At 36.1% G+C, this 27,064-nt stretch overlaps 1 protein-coding gene across 1 annotated transcript in view; it reads left to right on the top strand.

Annotated features, from left to right (window-relative positions):
- SLC27A6 (solute carrier family 27 member 6) overlaps positions 1-26,847 on the top strand; it is a 40,197-nt gene extending 13,350 nt beyond the window's left edge. The window contains exons 5-10 of the mRNA XM_071424718.1: positions 8,534-8,728; positions 15,265-15,355; positions 17,142-17,340; positions 17,918-18,015; positions 20,071-20,201; positions 25,783-26,847. Coding sequence (XP_071280819.1) covers positions 8,534-8,728; positions 15,265-15,355; positions 17,142-17,340; positions 17,918-18,015; positions 20,071-20,201; positions 25,783-25,959 — 891 coding nt within the window. The 3' untranslated portion in view covers positions 25,960-26,847. The remainder of the gene's footprint in view (positions 1-8,533; positions 8,729-15,264; positions 15,356-17,141; positions 17,341-17,917; positions 18,016-20,070; positions 20,202-25,782) is intronic.
- The last annotated feature ends 217 nt before the right edge of the window (positions 26,848-27,064 follow it).

Consider the following 27,064-nt stretch of genomic DNA (forward strand, 5'->3'; position numbering starts at 1 on the left):
ATCATTAACTATTCATTAACCATATAACTATTCTATTTGTTAATTTATGTGCATATTTTCTAGGAGCTGACATATCTAAACTCTTTCTTCTGTGAGGCTACAGGGTTTTGTTTTGTTTTGTTTTTGCTTTCTTGCTAAGCCTCCTCAAGCAAAATTCAAATTATAAAACAAATCAGTTTGACAGCTAGGTACTTCAAGAAAAATATTAAGTATCTGTCATGTTAAAACTGGAAGAGAAACATGTTCACACAAATAAGTGGAAGGTTTCAAAATATCTTATGCAATTTATTCTTAGTTTTCAAGTAAGCAAAATAATTGCCTAAGTTGGATGCCCTATTTAAGTTTTGTTAATGTAGAAGTACTATGTATGCTAGCAGCATAAGAAAGATATGGTGCATTTTAAAGTTCTGTCAGGATATTATGTGGGCACTGTTCATGAGATTAGAGTGCTACAAAGCCCTTCTAATCAACCCAGATTAAATCCATGGCAATTACCTTATTTTCTTAATTTAATTTGTGTTTCTTTAACACTAAACTTGAAATAATTGTTTACAGTTGGAGTCCATGCTGTGGCCTCGAAGTTCATAAATTCAGAATTGAGCTTTGGGCAAGTCTCTGTGGTAGCATGTAGGCTCTTGGCTGAGCTTTCCCTATTGGTTTTGTCTTGTTTGATCGTTCTGCCTCCCACTCACATCTGCAAAAGTTCTTGAAGACTCTTGCAGCAAATTTTTCTGAGGTTATTCTGTATCCAGTTTGGTTTAGTAATCTGTTGTCTGGAAAGAACATTTGTTAGAAAAGGAAGTTATCTTTTTTTCTTAGGTACAAGTACAAAAAGATCTGGCTTTATGTGACATTTATAGATTTTGCTGGGTTTCCAAGTGAGTAATCCTCAAGCCTGCCCTCTTCCAAACACTTCTTCTGCAGCATTTTGATTGTAGGAAAATACAATGACCAGCATTGATGGCTAATAGCCATCAGTAGCTACAAAACAGATCCATCTGTAAGATACGAGCATGACTACTCCAGTGAAGAAGAATATTTAGAAAATTGATAAACTGGTCTTTCTGGCTGACATTGCTCAAATTCTCTATTAACAATGATCTGAAAAACTACAAGAGTATGGCATAGCAGAGCTCCCTGTATTGCCTCTTAGCAAAAGCCTTGGAAATTCCTCTCTACCAATCCGTGGATATATTTTCCTTAGACACTTGCAGCTAATTTAAATTTTAGCATCTGAACTGTAAACGAAACCTTCCAAAGGCAGTTGCAGATTTATTTCAAATTTGACATAATGATCTATTTAACAATGCATTGTATCCTGAAGCTTCTGGAAAGATGGGAATGGTAATGCAGCATATCTTTCCTGCTTTTCTGTAAAGAAGACCTGCATCCTGAAAAGTGTAACAAACATAGGTTAGAAATGAGTGTCCTTAAGCATTATGTCATGTTTCTACTTTTGTAAGCTGTGATGCAGTGTGACAGTATTTGTATGATTTATGATACCTTGCATGAAATAAGTAAGCTCTCTATTAAAACGAGAGCTCACTTCTGCTTCTATTCAAAGTCTGCGTCACGAATAATTGTATTATTGCTTACAATTTCCCATTTACTATGTGTCCTGTTTTATGTCCACTTGGTATTGGGACAGTGTTATCCTCTGGCGCAGGTAATATTTCTTATTTCCTTGGGATTACCTAAGTGTATAAGACCATGCTTATCAGCTTTCAGACTTTGTTTTGTTAAGCTGAGGCAAGACAGTCTCTCTAATAGATACAATTTGGCCACGGGTTCTTTGGATAGGATTAAGCTCTCTGAAATTACTTTAGAGAAGATGCTTAGGATTTATTGTGTTAAAACTCTTCTGTGTTAGAACAATAGTAGTGTAGAAGGTGAAAACAAGGAATTCAGTGCTACTGGGATAAGAAAACAGAATGAATATTTATTTCCTTGCAGTTGCCTAAAGTGTTGTGAAAAGTGATGTAAGGATGGGGTTTATGTAGCACTGTCTCTCACCAAGAAGCAGTTTTCCTTAAAGGAAGGGAATTTAATGGTCACATAAGCAAGGAGAAATTAGTCACTAGGCACTTCTCTAAAATGCAGGTTTTACTTGTAATCACATTTTATTTCCCATTAAAGTTTAGTTCAATTTATGCTTGGTACTGGAAATTGTTCTTTCTGATATCCTTAAAATGTGGAGTGGAAATGTGTTAAGCCCCTTGCAGGTTTTTGACATAAATATTTTATTGAATACCCTAAACCAGTAATGTGACACAGTTGCAAACAGCCACATCTGTACCTTCCTTGGGAAAGCTTCTAAGAATCTCTACATGTCATTAAAATTTAATTTATAGGGGTGAATTTTGCAATTTGTTTATTCTTGTAGTGACCTAGCCTTTAAAAAGAAACCTGAAACCAACTGCATGTCATAAGATATCATTCTTAATCCAAGTATTTCTTACTGCAGTATCAGCAGTGCCTAAAATAAAATTGAACATTGTTTGTACATACTGTTAGAGAAAATATAACTTTTAGACTAAGAACATACTCAGCACATCTTAAATTAAAACTTAGAAAAGGCCATGAGATTTGGAAGCTTGTATTTTTTTCTCTCTAGACTGTATCATTTGACCTTATAAAGAACAGACTGTATGTCACAGCAAACATCTTGTTTTCAACTGCCATAACTACAACAACAGTATTATTTTTGAAAAATGGTTTTAAAACAGATTATAAAACCACCTATTTTTCTTACTGTCTCCTAATACTTACAGATACTGACCTCTCTTGGTACCCACAGATGATCCTGTGTCTGTTTTCTCATCCTCCCCAGTAATAATGGTAAAAGGTTTTGAGGTGTTCTTCATGGAAAATTGTTTCTGTGATATCTCAGGAAGCATTTGTTTTTTATATACAAACAGCACTGAAGGCTAGTTAGAGCATCAACTATTGATTCTAGCATGGTGGATCATGACCTAAGAGGTTATACAACTTGACCAATTTCTCTCCTTCCAGTTTTTCCTAGACTTGTCTTTTGGGTTAAACAACTGGAGTCATGCAAAAAATGTGCTTATATTAAAGCTTGGAAATCACAGCCATGTTTTCACAAAGGAAAGCTTCATACTGCTCACAGAATAGTGTGTGTAACATGCACCACAAGAAATAATCTGTATGCACTTTAATTCTCTGAACTGACCTATGAAAAGTTTTGTGTGATTTGTTTTGACTGGTGTGCTCCTGGGACAATTACCAAAAATACAATTATCTGCTTCATATTACTGGGTGGTACACAGACAAAAGTGACTTTTTTTTTTTTTTTTGTTTCTGAGGAGATGGGAATACAATTAAACAAAATATTTCCTCTTTGAAGAGCTAATTGAAGAAAGCTTCTTCTAGAATATAATTCTAATAGATTATCAGGAGATTGATTATTAAAAATGGATTGAGAATGAGCTATATTAAATAGCAAGCAACCAGTTTCTGAACTAGAAAGATGTGTCCTTTTCCTAATTTTATTGTCCTTTCTTATAGTGCATCTCTTCACACACTTCCTACTCTCTTTTATTTGTATTTTTAAATTTGGGTATGTGTTTTGCTCAAAAAATCTAGTTGCAGTTTATAATTAGGCATTACTAAATAATGAACATGGATGTGCATCTTGAAAAATACATCTGTAATAGTAGAGCATCTCCCATCCTACAGTCTAATTAAATACCTGGTGCCCCTTTTTCAGGGCTAATGTATCAACAGAGGAACCACCAGTTCCAGTTGTAACTTCATTCATGTAAATACTTGAATGCAAATCCTGTGTCATCTGTCTTATCATACTTTATATTTAACAGATGTTTGCATTCTCAGGCCCTGAGATTGCTTTCAGTTTCATCAAGGCCATGATACAGAGAACAATTCATGCTTCCTTTCCTTGAATTATCTTTGCTTCTCCCCATTTGGATATTCCTTATGCAGAAATAATAAAAGAAGGGCAATGAACTTGTTTTCTTGTGTTTGTTTTAAGCAGCTGCTTTAAATGCAGCACATTTTTATGTAGCTGCAATCATGAATAGTTCCTGCATCAGTTAGTGTACTGCTGATAACACTCTAAGAGACATTTACCAACTGCTTAATCACGTAGATAGTCCAAGTCGTTTATTGAGAGCACTTAAGGAGAAAAGACTACTGGATGAAAAATCCCAGGAATGTGGTGTTTAATGTAGTAAGGCAGATCTTGACTTGTCAGTTAGTTAATATATGTAAGAACCAAGCACGCAAGACAGAGACATATTGTGTCAAACTGATTTATGATGTGTGCAGATGTTTAGTACACAGTTCAAAGATCCTGGCAGAATGAATGAAAAAAAATTCCAGGTGTATGGTAAGAACTATTCTTGCATATTAATGCATTGATGTCAATGAAAAAGGTATTGAAAAAATGCTTCACCTTTATTGTTAGATATAAGTGTATGTAAACTGAACGCCCATTTTATTTAAGAATCACTCTGAATTAAGAAAATAAAATGAAAGTGAAGGAAAATAAATAGACCTTTTTGGAAACATTGGGAAGATGTTACAACATTCTGTTGGTCTAAAATCTCTTGTCCTAACTATCTGTGGAGAGCTATTAGTAAATTCAGAAACACAAATCATAATTGAATTGTCAGAGGACATGCAATTTGAACTTATTTGTGGTAGGTGACCAGGGTAAGGCACTGAGTCCTTTGTAAAGGAGATTTTGTGAGGAAATACAGCTTTTAGCATAGGAGGTGTTAATTTGGTACAGTGTTTTATAGTGGGCTAAGAATACGCATGCACACAATTACTGCATACCAACTGTTGCAGGGCAGCTGGCTGACATGCCACAGCTTGATCAGGTGTCAAGAATGGCACAGGGATAACAGAGCTTTTCTGCTGGAGGAGAGAGAGATGTATTAGGTGACTCCTTGGAATTCCTTCTACCCCTTTATTTATTGTACCAGAGGTAAATGAAATGCCATCTGAAAATGGTAGAAGCTCAAAGCCTATTTGGTCTAGTCAGTTTAAAGCATGAATTTCTGCATATTTATTTTATTTCTTGGTTGAATTATCATCTCTTTTCCTTCCCTTCTCCTACTTGGCAGTATTTGATTTACTCCGTAACTATTCAGACACCATGCCCATGGATACCAACATGCCTGTCCTAAAAGCTGGACTTCAGCAGTGATCTGGACAGCAATATATGTGACGATGTTTGATGTTAAAAACAGATGATAGATGTTAGAATGGCTAACTCTGTTTTATTTACTGTGGGTCAGTTTACACTGGAAGTTAGTTACACACAAAGCTAACATGAACTATTGTCATATATTAGTTACAAAAAAGATAAAAAATTAGATAAAATATTTCTATATTAATTTACTCACATGTAAAACTCATGTGACTAAAACTCACTGCTTGAAGTTTCCCTAATTTTAATAATTTTCTTCATAGTTATTAAACCTGCCAGGAGATGAAATTACGTATAATTTTCATTCTTACAGTTGAAAGACTGCTAAATTCATGACAGTTTTCATGTCTTCACCAGAAAGCTCTGCAGTGCTCTTCATGGAATCTTGCATTGACAGACAGGTACAGCTATGGTGGGGCTGACTAAATCACAAATACAGCAGTTGCAGCAAAGCAATCTAACAGTGGATCTACCTGATTTGTGAAGAAGTGAATTACTCCTCTACCTTTTAAGAAATCTGCTTTTGGTGACCAATTTTTGATAACGTCATACACCTTCTTTGTATTTTTGCAAAAAGCCTGACTGCTATGGCAGCATCCCTTCCCGAAGTGAAGTTGTTTTACATTGTATTGATAATGATAGGTGTTAACATTGCAAGCAAAGTGGGATGATGTAGTCCTCTCAGGACTACTCTGCATCTTTTTAACTAGAGAAAGAACTTTCTGCTGTATTAATATAAACCAGCCAAAGTAATGTGAGAAACTGGAATTACTGCACTTTTAAATTATATGATATTTGTTCTTTAGGGAAAAAAATCCCAAGCACTATAATCCATGTAGGCTACTGTCTTCTGGTTCATCCTAGAAGATGAACTAGACTACGAGAAAACCTATCTTTTCAGCAAACAGCTATCAATGCTTTTATTTTTCTTAAAGTACAAATAGTAGAAGTGAAGTTTTTTTTTTTTATTAACTTGGTCTCTAGAGGTTTTGAATGTTCCTAGCCTGATGAAAGACTCAATTACTGTGTATGCATATGTTTGTCTTTTCTGTTCATTGTGGAACAAAGAATTTCCTTGAAAGTATCTCTTGAGCTATTTTTTTGTATCTTAGCAGAGGCAGTAGATTTGAATAATTCAGTGGCATCAGCATGAGATAACTGCAGTTTGGCTGTGGACACATTTAAATTTCACATTTCATTTCAGTTTAGCATTGAAATTGCAAGGAAAATAACCCACTTTGAATTTTATGTTGAGCTGACAAAAATATTCTAAAAATGGTGAACAATTTTGTGGAGGAAGAAAAAACATTAAAAGCTTTCCTGATTAAGTTCAAAGTATCACTGAAACATTTTAGCATAAAAAATATTATTGTTGTTCATTGACAATATAATGAATTTTAATATATAATATAATAGATGTTATTATTTCAAGTATGTAAAAACCTACACTGTTGCATTGTGATACTATGTCTGAAGTTGAAAAAACAAACCACTGTAAAAATTACACCTGTGGGCAATTTTTGGATACGTTGTTCCAGGCTACGTCCATGTCAGATTTTAGTGTTGTGTGATGCAGCACTTGTTAATAATGATTTAGCATTACGTCAGTGAAGTATGTCCTTATGTGTTTAGAAATTACATTCACATCTAAAGATAGAAGGGAAAAAGCAGGAATTGGGTTCTTGTAGAAACAGAGTTGTTAGAGACCAGGGGAGGCTGGTGAGTGATGTAGTTTTGAGGTAAAATTGCAGGATTATGCTTCAGATTGTAATCTGCCGACATCCACCTGCATCTAGTGAAATAGGTACTTTCCTTGCTGAATCATTTCAGCAAGAGAACTTACGTTGCAGAAGGAAGACTCTAAAGATGAATTAATACATTTTTATCTTTCTGTGAGTTGCTGGTTTTGAGAAGGAAGAAAACATAGTGATCTTTGTGATTTAGAGGAGCTTAAAATTCCATTGTGTTTGCAATTTTTTGTTACAGTAGGAAGAATTCACATCCTCATGAAAAATCTAATTTGTCCAAGACATAAGCCTTGGAGAAACACTGCTGTCTATGCACTCAGTTGATGCTTTACTGGTTTTGATACCCAAATTGTTCAAAAGATTCCTGTTTCACTCAGGTGACCAGATCTCTTCACAAAAATAATTTGCTATGATTTTATGTGAGACTAAAGGTGTTCAGATGGATTTTTACTATAGAGCTATAACTAATTAATACTGGTTTGGTGGGGGGTGGAGAGGGGCATAATAGAAAAGTAGAAAATAGAAACTCTCTGTTTTCTGTAGTACATGTATGCGAATGTATACATATATGAATGTTTGAAAAGAATGTGAACATGTGCAGATGTGTGCATTTCTGTATAGAGAGGTGTTTGCATACGTATATAGGAGTGTAGGTAGATAGAGGTACATAGACACAGTTGCAGTGGCAGAGTGCCATGCAGTTCTGAAAGTATGTGGTAACAAACTGTACCTATGTTTATTTTGAGCTCTCTCACTTCTAGAGCATTCTGTATTGCAACTTGAAATGATTGAAAAGGGAGTCGTAGTTTAAACTAGGTGAAATTAAAAGAAAATAAACCCAAACAAATCCAAACAGTGTAGATGTTTTGCCTTCTAGTACTTCAGCTTAAATATGATTGTGTTCTAAAGGTGGACCATGCAATCTCAATGTTTGGGAATGTATAAATAAAATTAGAACATCTTACTGAATTGGATACATACTATTGTGTTTGTTATGGTAAACATGGGATCTGACAACAGTAAAGACTCAAGATCACTAAGAAATAATGTATTCCAGTAACATTGAACAAAACCTTGAGAGTCTTAATATTGAAAAAAGTATGGAAGATGACTCATACGCAATATATGGGAAGAAACATATTTTACAAGTGTGTGAAATCTGATTGTTTCCTCATAATCAGTCTGAAGACAGAAGACAGTAACTATTCATCTCTTCTGACTTTATTCCCATGACAGAAATAATTCCCGTCTTTCTCTGTTCTTCCCAATTTTTTAATTCCTCTGGGGAGAAATAGAGTAAGACAATACAACTTTTAAAATATGGACGTGTTTATATAAATTATTTTAGTAATTTTTTCAGGAAATAATTTGTTTGTTCAACAAGCTAATAGGTTTTACATTGCAGCTTACTGCTTTGCAGCTGTCCACCAGCTGTGCCAGCTTTCTTTAACTTCTTGAGTGTTATGTTTTCTTCTTTTTTTTTTTTTACTGGATGTATTCTGAAGAAGGTACATTTTTCCTGCCATGTATGCACCAATCAAATGCAGTTATCAGTATACTATATTTTAATTTTTTTCCTTTTTAACAGAAGGAAGGAGAAAAAAATCACAAAGTCCGACTAGCAGTTGGAAATGGAGTAAGAAATGATGTATGGAGGGAATTTTTGGATAGATTTGGTCCTGTCAAGATCTGTGAGTTCTATGGTGCTACTGAAGGAAACATTTGTTTCATGAACCACACAGGAAAAATTGGATCTGTTGGGCGCACCAATTTCTTCTATAAGGTGAGTATTTATTTACATTCTACTTTGTAGGAGTGATGAAAAATTGTGTTTCTTAGTTGTAGTGCAGTCCTAAGTCCAAGACAAATTTTCTAGCTTGGTTTTTGCAAGTTAGTTGATCCTCTGTAAAATCTTGGCACACAACACAACTGTACACTCAGCAGAAACACTGAGATTTTTTATAGAGTTCACAAGAGTCAAAAAGGCTTTGGCTCTCTTCTGAAAGCTTTGAGTAATCTGACAGTTGCCAAGTATAGTTTCAGGTCTCTACTACATTAGAGGACAAAAGAAAAAGTTTGATTTATTTTAATACCTAAGAACTCCTCACCGCTGAAATAAGACTACAAATTTCCTATTCTGATTTACTGTTCTACAAATTATAGTTAGAGATGTGTTTATATAGCATGTTAATATTGCATTCTGCTGTGTAAATATTTGGCATAAATGGGAATTAATAATAATTAATATATTGTAATAATTACATACAGTAGCATATAGACAGATACAAATTTAATAGATATTTTATACCTAGAGGCAAACTACATCTAGCCAGTATCAGTATTTAGAAATGTTAAAGATAACACAATACATATATAATCACTGTTGAGGTATTGTGACAGAGAATACTAGGCAAGATTATTAATTTTAAAATGCTATACCCCTTTATCTACAGTCTAGAGTAGGTGTTTGCTGTGTTCTAGGCTACTGAAACTAGAAAAAAAACCCCATTCTGTATTTTATCAGCTTTGAAAATGGCAGTCATATATTTTGGGGAGGAAGATTACATGTTATTTATATCACATATTATGACTCCTCCATCCTTCTGAGTAAATTAAGAATTTATTTATGCTTGAAATTCACAAGTGGACTTTTTCTTTTTGATCCTGTAAGGACAGTATTTTAAAAACAATTTGAAAGTCCCAAACAAAGTAACATGTGTCCCAACCTTTAGCTAATAATATGAAAGATGTCTAGCTTTTTTGAAAGGAGATTGCATACTTACCATTGTGTTGCTATTTAAGCCAGTTTTTACTCTTCTTGAAATAAATAGTACCTCATGCATTGCCTGGAATTTTAAATTGAGTGATACCTATCTATATACAAGTCCTGTTGACTTAAATGACATTTGTGGCCCTTAGGAGAACTGATAGCAAAATGTCCCGACAAAACTTCTTAAAGGAATAATGTAAAACCATTGTTTGGAAATACAACAGAGGTATCCTCTGATACCATCTAAATAGGTTTCTAGGCAGCATATGTTCCAGGGTCCTCAGCTTCAGTACTCCATCACCACAGTACAGTCATTCCACAGACTGCTTTACACACTGGGGCCAGAGGAATTCTTCATTTCTTGTACAGAAACTCATCCTCCTTCAGAGGATTCTGGAACCACTCAGAAAACACCACAAGAGCTAGTGTGTTGCTCAGAAACCACAGAGAGCTCAGGAATTTAAGCAGCTGATACCACTGATTCTCTGTCCTACATGTCTGATGCTCCATTCAGTGACCATCCAATGCTGTTGGATATTTCCAGAAGGGTCCAGAACTGCTGCCAGAAATCAGAGATCTGGAATTTAGGGAGTAGTAAGTGAATCAGGAGCCTTACAGCTGATGTTAATTTTTGTTTCAGACTCTTCTAAGCCTGATGCCTTATAATATTCAAGATTTTGCATGTGTTCCAAACTTGAGTAAACTTGTTTTCAGTATTACAGAACTTTGGGCAGATTTTTGTCATAAGTCATTAACCTTTTGGAAATACCTTGTGAAGTCTACAGCAGATAAAGGTTAAAATTGAAACTACCTGCATATTTATTTAATAATTTGTATTTTTAATTAAATAATGTGTTGATTTTGCAAGTGACACTAAATACATATTTTAATAGCATACATAAGTTCATTTTTGCTTGTTTCAGACATTTGCTCTGGGAGGTTTTTTAATACATTTTGCAGCTTGCAGGTTACTAAACAATGCCTTCTGAAGTGTAGCTGTTGTTTGTTTTACTTCAGTCTAAATGACATCCACTAGACAACTAGTGATATGTAAAGGAGAGCAGCATAATTTCTGATTTGTTGACTTGTGAAAAACCTTTGCTGAGGTTGGAAAGAAAATCTGTCTCCTGCTGTAAAGCAGACAATGGCACAGACAAGGCCCAGCCACCCAATCACTAACATTTGTTGTTTCTTCAAATAAATGCTACAACATCTTTTGGAACATTCTCTTGACATGCAGGACAACATGAGATAATCTTTAACATGCTTTCTAGGGATTTCCTGAACACCTATTTCTAGAATAGAAAGAAACAGAACTGAGAAAGTTGGAAAAATAGATTTGTGTGTTCATATATGTGATATACTGAAAGAGAAGGAAGAAACTTGCTCCCTTCCTACAGCATAATTGCACAGCTTGCAACAAAGTAAATGCAGTACAAAGCCGCATGGATACAAGTGTTGGGAGTATAGAGGGAATAATAGCAGAAAGTTTCAAAGGATAACATTTTTGAGGGGGGAGGGTGGGGGGAAAGGAAAAAAAATAGCGCATTCTGTTGTAGTGACAATGGCACAGTTTGTAAAGGTGCAATACAAAAATTACAGCTTTAAGTGGCAACCTGAGTTCTGAGTGAGCAAAGTAACTTTTCTACCAGTAACTGCTAAGGACTGGGGATAGATGCTTGTGATAAATATTAAGGTTCTACAGAACACATTTATTTTTATAAAAATATTAGAAGACATAAGGTAATAGAAAGAAACAGATGAATGTTACAGCAGTTGGCAGAAGTCACTGTATTTAAGATGTTAACTAAAAGCAGGGCTCTTGTTTGCACTTCTTTCTTTTCACACTGTGTTCTTTATATAAGAGGGATTGGTTCATGTGCTTGAAAGCCTCCCTGTAGAATATGAATAAATCTTTCAATAAAGATGTTTACATAGAGTCAATGAACAGAAAAGTAGAAGCCTCTGAATAGCTTTTCAGCTGGTGAAACTTAAAATGTTTTACAAAAAATACAATGTCTTGATTAACACAGTAATATAATAAATTACTGTTTAATCTTTACATCTGACATACATATGTGTCTAGGTAATGTTAATAATCAATTATGTTATATATGAAATACATTATGTGTGTATTTATATAGATGTGATATGGGAAAAATCTTGAAGACCCTCAATTGTGTCTATCAATATATAAATCTCTTTCTTATACTGAAATAAATTCTGAGTGATGACAGACAACAAGGGAGCTTGGGATTAATGAGATCCAAGGAAGCTTATAAGATGGGCTAAAAATAACCCAGGCCACGCTCACCTGAAAAACATTATGCAAACAAACAAACAAAAACAACCAAACTACAAAAACCCCACCCAAACTTTATTTGTAAATGTAATTTCTCATTATTTTAAGCAAAGATACTCAAAATATCACATGAATCCAAATCTCTTACACAAAACTGTAAAGATAAAAATCAGCTTTGAGCTGAGGAACATTTATATCTTATAACAAATCTTAAATAATTTCAGCATATAAAATGGCTTTCACACAGCCATTCAGAATTAGTATTATGCACTTCTTCATGCAGTCACAGAACTTGTGGCAGAGGACAAATTATTTTGTTTAAAAATAAACAAAGTTAGTTTTAAGCAAATTGTAAAATCCTGGAAAATGGTTCAAAGGAAGAATACTGATGTGTAAAGCCAAGAAATGGATGCTCCTAAGTTCATTGGCCAATGAAAATTAATGTTGTTTCTTCTCCTTTTACTAATTTTGAGCAAAAATAATCTAAAATACTACAAGTATTTTCTAAAGTATTATATTTGTACATGTAATGATTCAGTTAATATCAAACATAGCTTAAAATATTTGTTTCTTGGTCTTGTTTACTTTGGCTCACAAAGTTGTGTGGAGTACCTATGCGTCTGCTCTTTACAACGTAAATAAGGCATTTCAAGTATATTTTTAAAACTGTCTCTAAGATGTGATGACACTATGTTCTAACTTTTTTTTTTCTTACATTTCAGTTCTTAAAGATGCTTGAAACTAAATCTAGTACATGTAATGCTTTGTTTTCGAAACTGATATTCTCCAAGAGAATTCAAAAATACTTCACCTTTAAAACCAGTAATAAAAAGCTTGTGATCTCTATTTTCTGGTAAAGGTTCTCTGAGCATTCTCTGCAAGTTGAAATACTAGGAATGTCAAAACTACTTTCAAAACAATATTTAAATTCACATATTTCCAATCAATTAAAAAATAAAACAGATGAGGGAAGATGGTATTAGATAACATCTGGGCAGCATAGTAGTAGTCAATGTTGCACATTAATGCGCTTTCAGTTTCAGCTTGCTAAATGATGCTTTTTGTTTGCTACATTATCTTGTGCTTCAGAGAGTAAGATGTAGATTAAAATGACGAATGTTGCATGCAGTACTCTGAGAAAATAATATGGTAATGCTTCAACAGCTCAGGTCCTTGTCCCATTAGAATTTAAATAATGAGGCGAGCCAAATGTTAGTCTGTGCCCAGACTAAATGCTTTGCTGTGGGGCTTTCATTTTCTAGTATTTAATATGAAAAGCAAGCTGCTTAGAATCACAGAATGATTTAGCTTGGAAAAGACTTTTGTGCAGGCACAGCTGTTTGCACAGACTATGCGTAGTTTCATTATGCATATTTAATACAAGATGTGGTTCTTTCTTTTAATTATGTGTTTTCATAATGATTATTTCAGAAATCTAATTGGAATACACCTTGTTAATATTCTGAAGTTGTAGGCAAAAGAAGTTGTATACAACATAGTAATGTATAATAATAATCTCTCAGATACTGAATTACAGTTTCTGAGTGTTTTTAACAACTTGAAATAGTTCTTCATTCTTTCAGAGCTCAAAAACTGTATCTTGTCAAAATACTACTCTGTATGATGCATTATTTGCATGATGCATTATTTTAAGCTATTCTAATCAGACACAAACCCAGTAACATTTAATTTTATACCATTTCATTCTTATTATTTATATTATTCCTTGCATTTGGTCATATTAAACCTATTGAAGTAATAAATATCAATGCAAAAAGAAAGAAAGTGAAGAAGAGTAGCATTTAAGGCAGGCAAAAAAAATAAGGCCCTCTTCCACTCTGTTCCTCAAGAAAAATCAATTCTTTTCTAATTGAGGCAAACTTTCTGGCCCTCAGATTCTTGACTTTGTTAAATTATTTAATCTGAAGTTAATAAAAATAATTACCCTTCACTTAATTAAAATAGTGTTCCATTCTTGAATCATTACTTTATTTTGCTGGCTATGACCTTTTTCCTTTGATCAACTGTTAAAAATATCTTTTTGTTTCAGACTTAGGGTAGAAGAAAAACACAGTGCTGAACATTGAAAGGACTCAATGAACCTGTTTTGTCCATATGAGGCTGAAATTGTGGGATTCATGTTGCTCTTTATTAAGACTTCCTTGAGAAAAAATTATTTATTTAAAACAATATTTCAAATTAGGATAAAGATGCAACTCTTTGTCCGAGTTAGTGGCAGAAAATGAAAGAGGTTATGTTTTAACATCCTACCCTTTACTTCAGTCACTTCCATATTATCCTCCTTAAGTTATATTGCATTTCTTTATTGTGAGGAGTGCAGGTTTATATTAATGTTTTATAAAATTGTTCTTCGATTGCCAAGAATTCTCAGGAGAAGATAATTACCTTGGTTTCACCAGTTGTTAAAGATTGCTGATACATTTCCTTTTGGGAAGGCAACATGGAATCCCAAGCAGGGCAAATTGCTCTTTAGAATAATAAAGAGACAATTTGGACCACTGCAAACACAGTATCACGGAATAGTATTAGGAAGTGTCTCTTAAAGGTCCAGTTTGTATTCCTATCACAGCAGAAAAATAAAGCAAAGTAATAGTCAGGTGCTGTATATTCAAGGAAAAAAAAAAAAAAAGAAAGAAGAAGAAGGGGAAAAAAAGTGTTGCACTTGCTAGTTTTGATAGTAGTATCTTGTCCTTCAGTTTGCTTGGAGCCATGGCAGGATGTACCCTTCTGCTGGCGCTCAGTTCCCATCACCATACAGCAGCCTGAGAAGGCAAGAGGGAAGAGCTGAGGCTAGTTAAGCAACAGTAAAGCCCAACAGGAAGCAGATTTTCCTTTGTGAGGCCTTTCCCTTGCCAGCTGTTTTCAGTGCCAGAAGACCCCAAGAACACATCATATCAGCCACCACTATTAAATGTCACTTAAATACTAGAGATAATGTTTCTATTATGCTGACTCACATTGTTCTTTCACTGATGATGTAGATCCCATAACTTACTTGTAAGAAAATTAACAAATGGACAGTTCTGTGTCTTCATTTACAAAACTTTTGATGCTGCTTACCCTCAGGAAATGACATAAATTTACATGCAGAGTATTTTCAGTTTTAAATGAAACTGCATTCTCCTTTCAGATGAGCAAGACTGGAGTACAGGTTTCCTTATGTGTATTTGCTGCCACCAGATGTCACTGTGTAGATGAGTAACTGATGACTTCTTCCCTTTTTTAGCTTTTTTTCCCATTTGATTTAATCAAGTATGATTTCCAAAAAGATGAACCAATTAGAAATAAGCATGGTTGGTGTGAAAAAGTTAAGAAAGGTAAGTATATATTTTAATAGGATATTACAGCCTATTGTTTTTATAAAAATATTTCAGAGAGCTGTTTTAAGAAGCCTTGCTATTGTGTTACTGCAGTTTACCAAATCAACTGTTACTTTTGCACTGAAAAAAAGCAATATGATTTTTGATCTCAGATAAAACAGCATTAAACATACCAGTACTGATATCAGAAGCACTCAGGAGATCCTTGGATGTATTCACAGAAGAGTAGTGTTCAAAAGTGATGCTATGGCATTATCTTTGAATTTTTACATAGCGACATCTGTGTTTTTTAAAGGAGGTTAACATAAGGAAATGGTTCCCTAAGAGATCTACAGGAAGATTAGAGCAAATGCTTTTTGATGAGAGATTAAGTGTTTCTGACTAGGTGATGTGATTTAGTGTAATAATTAAAAAAAAAACAACCCAAAAAATGAAAAAAACCCAAAACTGCTTGATTATAGCTGTCCTAAAACTATTTACCAAAAATTGTGATTACACAATTTTTCAAAGCATTACCCACATACTGGAACATGTATTGAACTGTAGGAAGGTAACAGCTGAAACTGGAGGAAGAAAAACTCATATTAAAGGTCAGGCAGACAGCTTTAATGGGGAGCTGAAATAGAATTTTCAAAGGAGATATGATATTCTCTAACAGTTGGTAATAAAACATGGGCACTTTGAAGATGATATGTCACCAAAAGCTGAAATTTTATAGGAATTTATCTCTATGGATGCCAGACTGACCTGTGAGGGGAACACATGCTTTAATTAGACATGTGGTCTAATTTTTTCCAACTACACCACTCAGTCTAATGAAAAGTATTATCTCTGTCTATAATCTTTGTCTTACCATGTCTTATTTCTTCAGAGCATTATGGCTGCAATGATACTACCAGTGAACTAAATACTTCTACTTTAAACACTACCAGTTTATGGGAAAAAAAGGCACAGCTTTTTTTAAGGAGGCAGTCTTAAATTAAAAATTGTGCCTACTTTTGGAAGCATTTTGATATATTTTCATATTTATAATTCTTGTCTCTGTTACAAAGTAATGGAACTCTTAAGCTATATTGTTCAGAACCTGCTCCCAAAAAGGTTATTTCATACAATTATTCCATACTCTGCAAACTAACACCATGGTACTCTACAAGCATAAGAGGATAATCCTTTCCCCTACTCTCCCTAATTTTTGAGGAAAAAAAGTGTGTTAAACTTTTGTATTTTACACCAAAAAGTAAACTGATGATGCTATATCACTTTAATGAATATGCTTAAGAAGTCACAGAATCACAGAATATTCTGAGTTGGAAGGGACACACAAGGATCAAATCAAACTCTTTAAGTGAATGGTCTCACATGGATTAAACCCACAAACTTGGTGTTATTAACACCAGGCTCCAACCAAGTGAGGTAATTTCAGTGTTCTCAGAACTTCTTAAAAGAGATTAAATAGGAACACAGTGCCTGGGCTGAGCACCTACTTCTGATTAACACTAGTTTTTCATTAGGAAGCTGATAAAGCTGACAGTCATCATGGAAATTCAGTAACGTGTGGGGAGTCAATTCAATATGAACTTGAATGGTGCACTTTCAGAGGATTATAACCTACTAGGGAGTTACAATAGATAGATGACCCTTCTGGGAGAAAACTGGTGAGCCACCAGGAAGAAATACAAATGACTGTGAATTTGTGTGGACAATACTGTAAGTAATATTAATGTCAGGTACAGAAACGTCCAATGATATTTTGGGTTTATATTCTTTCAACTTCTCTGTATAGGTGAGGCTGGTCTTCTGATCTCCAAAGTCAATGCGAAGAACCCCTTCTTTGGTTATGCTGGCAATAAAAGACACACAGAAAAGAAATTACTCTGTGAGGTATTTAAGAAGGGAGATCTTTATTTTAATACTGGAGATCTAATGGTTCAAGACCATGACAATTTTCTGTATTTTTGGGACAGGATTGGAGATACCTTCAGGTACAGTTACTGTTTCTTTTCAAATTTCTTAATTAAAAATACATAGAATGGAATAATGTGGTTGGATTTGTTTTCAACTGGAACTGTTCAATTTATTGCTATTGTGATGTAGTTTATAATGACTCTGAAGTGGATGATGAAGGCTTAATTTTGTCACAGGTGTTCTGTGAGTAATATTCCTGTGGAATTGAATGATTCATTTTCAGAACAGTTTGCAGGAATTCCAGCTCTTTGATCATGCTTTTCAATAAGCATATAACTAGTGATGGATTTGCTGTGAGCAAGGAAGTTGGATGCTGATGTGGACAAAAATGTATCAAATAACAGAGATTGGCCACTTTTGATATATTTATTTAAGTGTAAAAAAACTTGGAAACAATTGTATTCAGTGGCCCTTACAGTGTTGTGATGCCCAGTAAGGGCAATGAGTTGCAACATTGTCTTCCAGTGATCAAATTCTAATTGACAAGTGTGAAAAAATGTGGGGTAGTGTCAGTCTGAAATGAATGGAGCTTCTACTAAAGGTTTTTAAAAGGACAATTGTCAAATTGTTAAATTATTTTTTCACACATTTTAGATGGAAAGGGGAAAACGTTGCCACTACAGAAGTTTCTGATGTCATTGCAATGTTGGACTTCATACAAGAAGCAAATGTGTATGGTGTGTCTGTGCCAGGTAAAAGTTTGAATTATACATTTTGCTTCTCCCAGGTTCATTGTTAACCCTCATAACTCTTTCTATTTCGTGTTTTAAACTTATGAATCATATTTGATTGAGTCATCTCTTTAATATCCAGCTAAAATGTAGATGCAGGTAATGAAAATACCACCTGATTATGAATGAGCCAGTGAATTATGCATTACTTATCTGTATGCAGTGAGGAGTATTTTTGAAAATCTACCATGCATACATTTGTGATAGCTACATAATCTAAATTAGAATATAAAGATTCAGTAAATTCACATCTGCGTAAAATCCAGACATATGTGCCAAAATAAAATGTGAAAAAGGTAATTCTAAAGTAACTCTAAAGGAAAATATATGGAGACATTTTGCTGTCTTATTTCACTTTGCCTTATAAAATAACTGTAAACAGTTAAGTTATAAAACCAATAAGAAAATGAAAAAGAATATAAAGAGAAAAATAAATGTGTAAGGAAGAAAATATACTAATTTCTTTTAATAGGGTTTTTTGTTATTTTTCATGAGATCAGATGGGCTTGATTGTCATTCATGCCAAATATTTTTTTTAAATACATGTTTGGGCTTACTGGGATAAAAATAAGTTTCTATATAGGAGACTCTTTGGTGCTCTGCTTTGCACCAAACTAAAACAATGGCTAAAACAGTGTTGATAACTTAACATGCTTGGCTACCACTGACTAGAGCTTGCACAATACAATGCTTTCTCCGTGCATGAGAATTCTGGGGACAGCAAGAACTTGGGAGCAGATGGAGATGATACAGTGGCCCAAAGCTGACCAAAGCAATATTCTGCATCATATGATACAGAATAACTTTGCCATGCTTAGTTATTAAAGCTGGAGGAAAAGAAGTGGATGAGAGGTTTGTGGGTGTGGTGCTTGTCTCCCTGAAAAAGCACTGCATGCTCCAAGTGAGGCCCTGCTCTGCAGGAAGTAGCTGGACATCTCTGATGGTGGGGAATATTGAATGATGTTCTGGTTCTGCTTTGCTTGTGCATGTATCTTTTTGTTTCCCTATGAAACTGCAATTACCTTAACTATTAAGGCTTGCTTTCCTTCACTTCCCGCCCCATGGCAGAAGGGATTGAGCACAAAGCTGGCTGGATGTTTGGTTGCTGGCAAGGATAAACCCACCACAAAATGATAAAGGAGTTTAAAATGAGAGAAAGTGTCACTTTCTCTCATGTGAAGCATGAACACTCACTTGAACAGTATTTTAAAGCCATAGAACATGAAACATCATAGAAGACTGTCTAAAAATCAGATTCAAAAGTATGAGACATGCTAATTTCCTGTACAATACTTACCTGTTTACCTACTCAGTTTATCTGACTGTCTTGGTAATTACACTTAAGTTTAAAAAAAAATCAAATTCCTTACAGATTTTATAGCATAGCAAAAAATTAAACCGAAACAACAATAAGGTTGGCAGAACATCTCTGCTGTTTCTACTAGCCTAAAGTGTTTAGTTACCTACTAGGCTGAAGTGTTTAGTTAATTTTGATAGCTGAAGTTCATTGCTTTTACCTTTTACCCATTTTGTTCTTTACCAAAGACTCACAGTGTTCTCATTTTCCAGACTAAAGAGTAAGAACTTTTAAGTGCTCTCTCTGTTAATTCAGATCCACAGTTTTGAGAAAACATACTGGCTAGAGAAAGAGACTAAAACAGAAATGAAGATATAATTCGCTACTCCAGGAAAGACACTCTTCACTCTTGTTTTCGAGAGAGGAATGTTGTTGATGTTTATCCACATTTATCGATTATATCAAGCACAGGACTCCATTTAGTCTTACCCGCCACACTAATTTTACAGCATTATTGCTTAATTGAACACTTGAGTGATCTCCAAGTACATGTAATACCAGATAAAATATGAATGAGATCTTGCAGCTTTACTGAAACTCAGAATATGATATATGACTGTTGGTTTGTTAATGCACTATGGGTTTTTTTGTGCGGTTTATCATTACAATGTCAACTTTATTCATGTTACAAAATTGTCATCTAACTTCCTTTTGTGCAGATCATGAAGGAAAAGCAGGAATGGCTTCTCTTATTTTAAAGCAAAATGCATCATTAGACTTGGAGCAAATGTATAAGCAAGTAGTGACCTATCTACCAAGTTATGCTTGTCCCCTCTTCTTAAGAGTCCAGGTAAGCTGCATTATTGCACTGTGTATACAGACATCTACATAATTTAAACACAGAGATAGCTAAGTGAATAACAAAAAGTGTTTGTTCATGTATCACTAGATTAGTCTTAGATGGGGTCCTATTTGCTGTCTTCCTTAATGGGATCCTGGAAAGGGATTACACAAAAAGTCAATGAATTTGCAGATTATGTTTAAATGAGAGAAACTGTACAAATGAGCAAGGAAAGAGATCATACAAAAGGATTTGGGGAGATTAGAAGCATAATCATGGTAGAAGAAAAAGATTCAGATTTGAAAACATGAACAATTGCATCTGGAGAAAAGAATCTAAAATCCATTTTATTCAGTGAAAATGAGAGAGAAATAGAGCTAAAACAGAAGACAGTGGGCTGTACACAATAAAATGAATGTTATTTTCTGTGTAACAATGATTCTTTGTAACAAATATTAAAGCATTTGAAAAGATACAAGGTAAATTGAAAAGGTGAATAAAAAAATATCTTATTATTGCCACCACAGTAATCATCAGAATCATCCTTATTTGTGCACTACTTTGTTCTAGCAACGTCCAGTTTGGGGTAAAAGAGTCCCTCCCGCAGAGTGTAAAAATGTAAATATCATAGAGCTAGGAAAAAATATGAGAGTATCAAAAGCACACAATATTGATAATCATGATACATGAAGTCTGATGAGCACTTTCATTTCTCTTAAGTGTTTTGCAAACTTCATGATAAAGACAAACAGAAAAAGGTTTCTGAAGGTGTTTATGGGGGAGTCCCCTACATTTGAGGAGCAGATGAAAAAAATAGTCATTGTTTAAAGAGAAAAGTTATGGAAGTTGGTTTCTTAGATCACCCAGAGATTGAATATTGGTTCAGAATAAAGAGGGAAAACAAAAAAACCTGTGAAAGACCTTGCAAGTGAAATATGTGTATATGTATCTATCTATCTCATAAGTCCAGGAAGATATCTTGCAGCAGCATTCTGATGTGAGAAAGCAAGATTAGACTTGAGAATGTTGCAGTAGTCAGTTTATGAATTATGAGAACCTAGTCTAGATTCACTCCTGTATAGTTGTACAGAAAAACCTTCACACTGGATGGAAGAAATCTGAATCTTGGGTATTGCATTGATATCAAGTATCTGGAATTTGAATTTAAATTAAGATTTAAATGCCTCCATTACAGATGCATTGCTGTTGGTACAGCTGTCATTAACCAAGAAAGAAAGAAGGTAGAGGGAAAAAAAATAAAAAACATATTAAGCTATAGAATAGGTATGAGGCCCTTCATCTAGAGAGCCAGCCAGATGATTTAGAAGAAAATTGTCTGCCCAGTGAGCCTCCCAGTTATGACTCATCTGTAAGACGGATCACCACCTCTAACATCAAGAAGAAAAGAAGGGTAGTCATAGTGGGTGATTCCCTTTTGAGGGGAACAGAGGGCCCCATATGTTGATCGGATCCATCCCACAAGGAGGTCTGCTGCCTCCCTGGGGCCCAGGTATGAAATATCACTGAGATTATATTCCTGGGCTGATTCAGCCCCTTGGTTATTACCCACAGCTGATACTCCAGGCTGGCAGTGATGAGATTGAAAAGAGGAGTGTCAAGGCGATTAAAAGGGACTTTAGGGCACTGGGTCAAGTGGTTGATAGGACAGGGGCACAGGTTGGGTTCTGCTCAGTGTTCTGCTCTCCTTTTGGTGTGAGAGAAAAATAATGAAAGAAATAAGAGAACTCACATCATTAACAAGTGGCTCAAGGGTTGGTGTCATTGGCAAAATTTAGGATTCTTTGATCTTGGGGCAATTTTTACAGCACCTGCTTTACTGGAACCAGATGGGAATAATCTCTCTGTTAAGGACAGAAGGTTTTTAGCTCATGAACTGGCAGACCTTGCTGAAAGGGCTTTATACTAGGTCTGAAGGGGGAAGGTGGTGCATCTGGGCTGTCTAGAAGCAGGTCCCAGGGTGGTAAGACTGTGTTAGGAGAGAAATCAGCAGCCCAGCTGAGGTGCAGGTATACCAATGCGTGCAGCATGGGCAACAAACAGGAGGCTGGAGGCCATGGTGCAACAGCAGAGCTATGATGTAGTTGCCATCACAGAAATGTGGTGGGATACTCACATACCAGGAGTACTGCACTGGATGGATACAAGCTCTTCAGGAGGGGCAGGAAAGGGAGAACAGGTGGAGGGGTGGCCCTTTATATTAGGGAGGGTTTTGACGCTATTGAAACTTATGAAGATGGAGTTGAATGCCTATGGGTAAGAATTAAGGGAAAGGCCAACAAGGCTGACACCCTACTGGGAGTCTGTTATCATCCACCCAACCAGGAAGAAGAGATGGAGAACTTTTTCTATTAGCAGCTAGATACTGTTTCAGGATCACCAGCCATTGTTCTTGTAGGTGACTTCAACCTACCAGACATCTGCCGGAAGCTTCAAACAGCAGTAAAGAGGCAGTCCAGGAAATTTTTGGAGTGTATGGAGGGCAACTTCTTGTCTCAGCTGGTCAGTGGGCCCACCAGGGGAGGGAATATGTTAGACCTGCTGTTTGCAAATAGGGATGGGCTGGTGGGAGATGTAGTGGTTGGAGGCCACTTGGGGCAGAGTGATCATGAAATTAGAGAGTTCTAGATATTTGGTGAAATGAGGAGGAACACCAGTAAGACTCTTACATTGGACTTCCAGAGGGCAGACTTTGGCCTACTTAGGAGACTTATTCAGACAATTCCTTGGGAAGCAGCCCTTAAAAACAAAGGAGTTCAGGAAAGGTGGGTGTGCTTCAGAGATCCTGAGGGCACAGGAACAGACTGTCCCTGTGTGCTGAAAGGTAAGTTGACAAGGTAAACGTCCAGCTTGGATGAGCAAGGAGGTTTGAAAGGAACTTAGGAATAAAAGGAGGATCTTTGGAAGGAAGGTCAGGTGTCTCAGGAAGTATTTTAGGGGGTTGCTCGAGCATGTTGGAAAAAATTAGGAAGGCCAAAGCTCAGTTTGAACTTAAAATGGCGACTTCTGTAATGGACAATAAAAAGTGTTTTTACAAACATATTAATGGTAAAAGGAAAGGTAAGAGCAACCTTTGTTCTTTACTGGATGAGGGAGGGAACTCAGGAACTGCAGATGAGGAGAAGATGGAAGTGCTTAACACCCTCTTTGCCTCAGTCTTTAGTGGGAAGATGGCTTGTCCTCAGGACAACTGTCTTCCTGGGTTGACAGATGGAGTCAGGGAGCAGAATGGTCCCCGTTTTCCAGGAGGACGCAGTCAGAGAACTTCTGAGATGCTTGGATATTCATAAATCTATGGGCCCAAATGCTCCATCCCAGGGTGAGGAGGCAGCTGAGCTTGTGAAGCCTCTCTCTGTCATTTACCATCAGTCCTGGCTCACTGGGGAGGTTCCAGATGGCTGGAAGCTGGCCAGTGTGACACCCAGTCACAAAGAAGGGTGGGAAGGAGGATCCTGCTAATTATAGGCCAGGTAGCTTGACCTCTGTACCTGGCAAGGTAATGGAACAGTTTATACTGAGTGTCATCACACAGCCCTTACAGGATGGCCAGGGTATCAGACCCAGCCAACATGGAGGGGGTAGGTCATGTTTGACCAACCTGGTCTCCTTTTATGACCAGGTGACCTGCCTGGTAGATTCAGGAAAGGCTGTGGATGTTGTACCTGGACTTCAGCAAGGCCTTTGACACTGTCTCCCAGAGCACACTCCTGGGAAAGCTGGCAGCCCAGGGCTTGGACAGGAGCACTCCTTGCTGGGTTAGGAAATGGCTGGATGGCCAGGACCAGAGAGTTCTGGTGAATGGTGCTGCATCCACCTGGGGCCAGTCACCAGGGGTGTCCCTCAGGGGTCTGTGCTGGGGCCAGTTCTGTTCAATATTTTTACTGATGAAATGGATGAGGGTGTTGAGTCTTTCATGGTAAATTTGCAGATGACACTAAGCTGGGAGTGTGTGTGGATTTGTTGGAAAGTAGGGCTCTGCAGAGAGAGATGTTGGATTGGATGGGCAGAGTCCAATAAGATGAAGTTTAATAACTCCAAGTCCTGCATTTTGGCCACAATAACCCCCTGCAGCGTTATAGGCTGGGGATGGTGTGGCTGGACAGTGCCCAGGCAGAAAGGGACCCGGGGGTGCTGGTCCACAGCCGGCTGAACATGAGCCAGCAGTGTGCCCTGGGGGCCAAGAAGGCCCATGGCACCCTGGCCTGTGTCAGGAATAGTGTGGCCAGCAGGAGCAGGGGGGTCATCCTTCCCCTGTACTCGGCACTGGTGAGGGCACACTTTGAGTGCTGTGTCCAGTTCTGGGCCCCTCAGTTTGGGAAGGACCTTGAGACAGCTGAGTGCATCCAGAGGAGGCAACGAGGCTGGTGAGGGGCTTGGAACACAAGGCCTTTGAGGAATGACTGAGGGAGCTGGGGGTGTTTAGCCTGGAGAAAAGGAGACTCAGGGGTGACCTTATCGCTCTCTACAACTCCCTGAAAGGCGGCTGTAGCCAGGTGGGAGTTGGTCTCTTTCTCCAGGCAGCAACTGACAGAACAAGAGGACACAGTCTCAAGCTACACCAAGGAAAATATAGGCTGGATATTAGAAAGAAGTTTTGCACGGAAAGAGTGATAAATTACTGGAATGGTCTGCCCAGGGAGGTGGTGGAGTCATCATCCCTGGATGTGTTTAAAAAAACATTGGATGTGACACTCACTGCCATGGTTTTGTTGAGGTGTCAGAGAACAGCTTGGACTCAACAATCTTGAAGGTCTTTTCCAACCTTCTGTGTTTCTGTGAAGCTTGATCTGACATATAATCATACTTTAGAAGATGTCAGAACATTTCCTAGACCAACCAGATCAGGTAGATAAAATCTGTAGGTAAATATCTGCAGGTAGATAAAATGCCTGGAGTAGATAAAAGGGCTCTTTCACTTTTTTTTTTTAATTAATTTTTTTTCTTCAGAGATTTTTGCATAATATAAAAAAATATAAAGACAGAAGAGAAGATGATGGAGAGAGATCATAAAAAGCTGGGCTGAGTAGAGGTAGTTAGAATAGAGAAGACTTATTACAGATGCCTCACACCACTCTTCCAAGGGATACCATAGCACTGGAGCTGTCTGAAAACAAAATGTATGGTCAAGATCCATCTTCCTTTGGACCTGAATATGAATATGTCAGAATTAGTACATGATTCTTTCAAGCCGTTTTGTGAGGTGACAATAGTCATAGATACAGCAAATTTCCTGAGTTTTATTGTAAAGGAGTTTTTGGTAATAACAGTTTTTACTCTCAGAAGCTTCATGGTGTGTAGTTTCCTTTTACAATGTGCCCAGTAAAGAAGATCGATTGTCTTGGGCACACACCACATGTGACACTAAAGAGACATGCACAGGGATGCACAAAGAAAAAGGCTCTAGCTTTTGTCAGCCGGGTGTCTGGTGTGGGTCTGCAGCAGCACACAAACTCCAGTTTTTCAGCACAATGAGAATAACCAGACTTTCAAGTAAGACTTTGAAAAACAAATGTGAATGTGAGAAAAAGAAAAGTAGCTTGTTTTGAATAATGTATCTTTCTCTCTATTGCAGGAAAAAATGGAAATGACAGGAACATTCAAACAACAAAAATTTCAACTTGTGGATGAAGGTTTTAATCCATCTACAATTACTGATCCCCTTTATTTTTTAGACAATTCTAAGAAAGCATATGTCTTGTTAACCAAAGAATTATATGAGATGATCTTATCTGGGAAAATGAAGCTTTAATTAATTGACCATTTAATAGGCTATTAAGGGACAGTCTGTACAAGCTATTGTATGAGAAAACAATGTAATTAATTACCAGTACTTTTACATAGTTATCCAGAATAATGTTTTTTATATTTGATATTTACATTCAGGTATGTCTTTACTTACTTGATCATTATTTTTTACTAATCACTTTTTACCTCTTGAAACAAATTTCTAAGCAAATAACCTGTAAAACCTAACTGAAATCTATTTTATATTACTTTGGAATATAAATGCTGAATCTGATATTTTTTCTTAGTACTAAATGAACATAAATGATACATGGTAGAAAAGGAATCAACATATATTGTGTCACATGTTGTGTGTAAAGGGAAAATATATGCCACTAACATATTTTTTTTCTGTAGTTTACATACTTCTGAATATGTATTGTAAGAAGTAAAAGCTTGACACTGGTTGGAGGAAAAAATATATTTTCTGCAGAGGACTTTTCTGATAAAGCTGAAGCAGAAGAAAGTCCTCCAAACAAACCCAAATACTAACATCACTGTTGAATTTTTTTTTCTGTCATAATCCTTGCTCTTTCATTTGTTAAACTGGCTGTTTGGAGTGTCAAATTCTGAAGACAGAGCAAACTGATGTGAAATGTGTAGCAGCAGATCAACAATAGGCACAGAAAATCTGCACGCTTAATGGGGAAAATAATTTATATAGCATAAAAAGAATTATTGCAGCACTTTATTTCATGCATATTGAGTACCAAATAGCTTCCATACTCTTAGTAATGACTGCTAGAGATCATTATTTTATGAGTATAAAATATAGCTGAATTTTTAAAACACTAGATTTTATGTTCTAATAATTGGTTTTTATAAGTTTTAAAATAAAGTATAAGATTATTTAAACCAAATACCATTCTGTCTCAGTTTGATTTAAGTCTGATTGCACAAAGTCTATTTTCCAGCTTCTTTTGATACTTTATTTGCACAATGCCTTCTTCTAACGCAGTGTGATGCCCACTTTGATCAGCCAGAAGCAGTATCAGAGAATACTGCAAGGGTGACTCTCTCCAACACTGGCCATCATAAGTCTCTCTTCCATCATAACAGTGGTATGAAAC

The sequence above is a fragment of the Agelaius tricolor genome, unplaced genomic scaffold (genome assembly GCF_023055355.1).
Source record: "Agelaius tricolor isolate 1412-34295 unplaced genomic scaffold, bAgeTri1.0.p SCAF_4, whole genome shotgun sequence".
In the NCBI taxonomy this organism is placed as follows: domain Eukaryota; kingdom Metazoa; phylum Chordata; class Aves; order Passeriformes; family Icteridae; genus Agelaius; species Agelaius tricolor.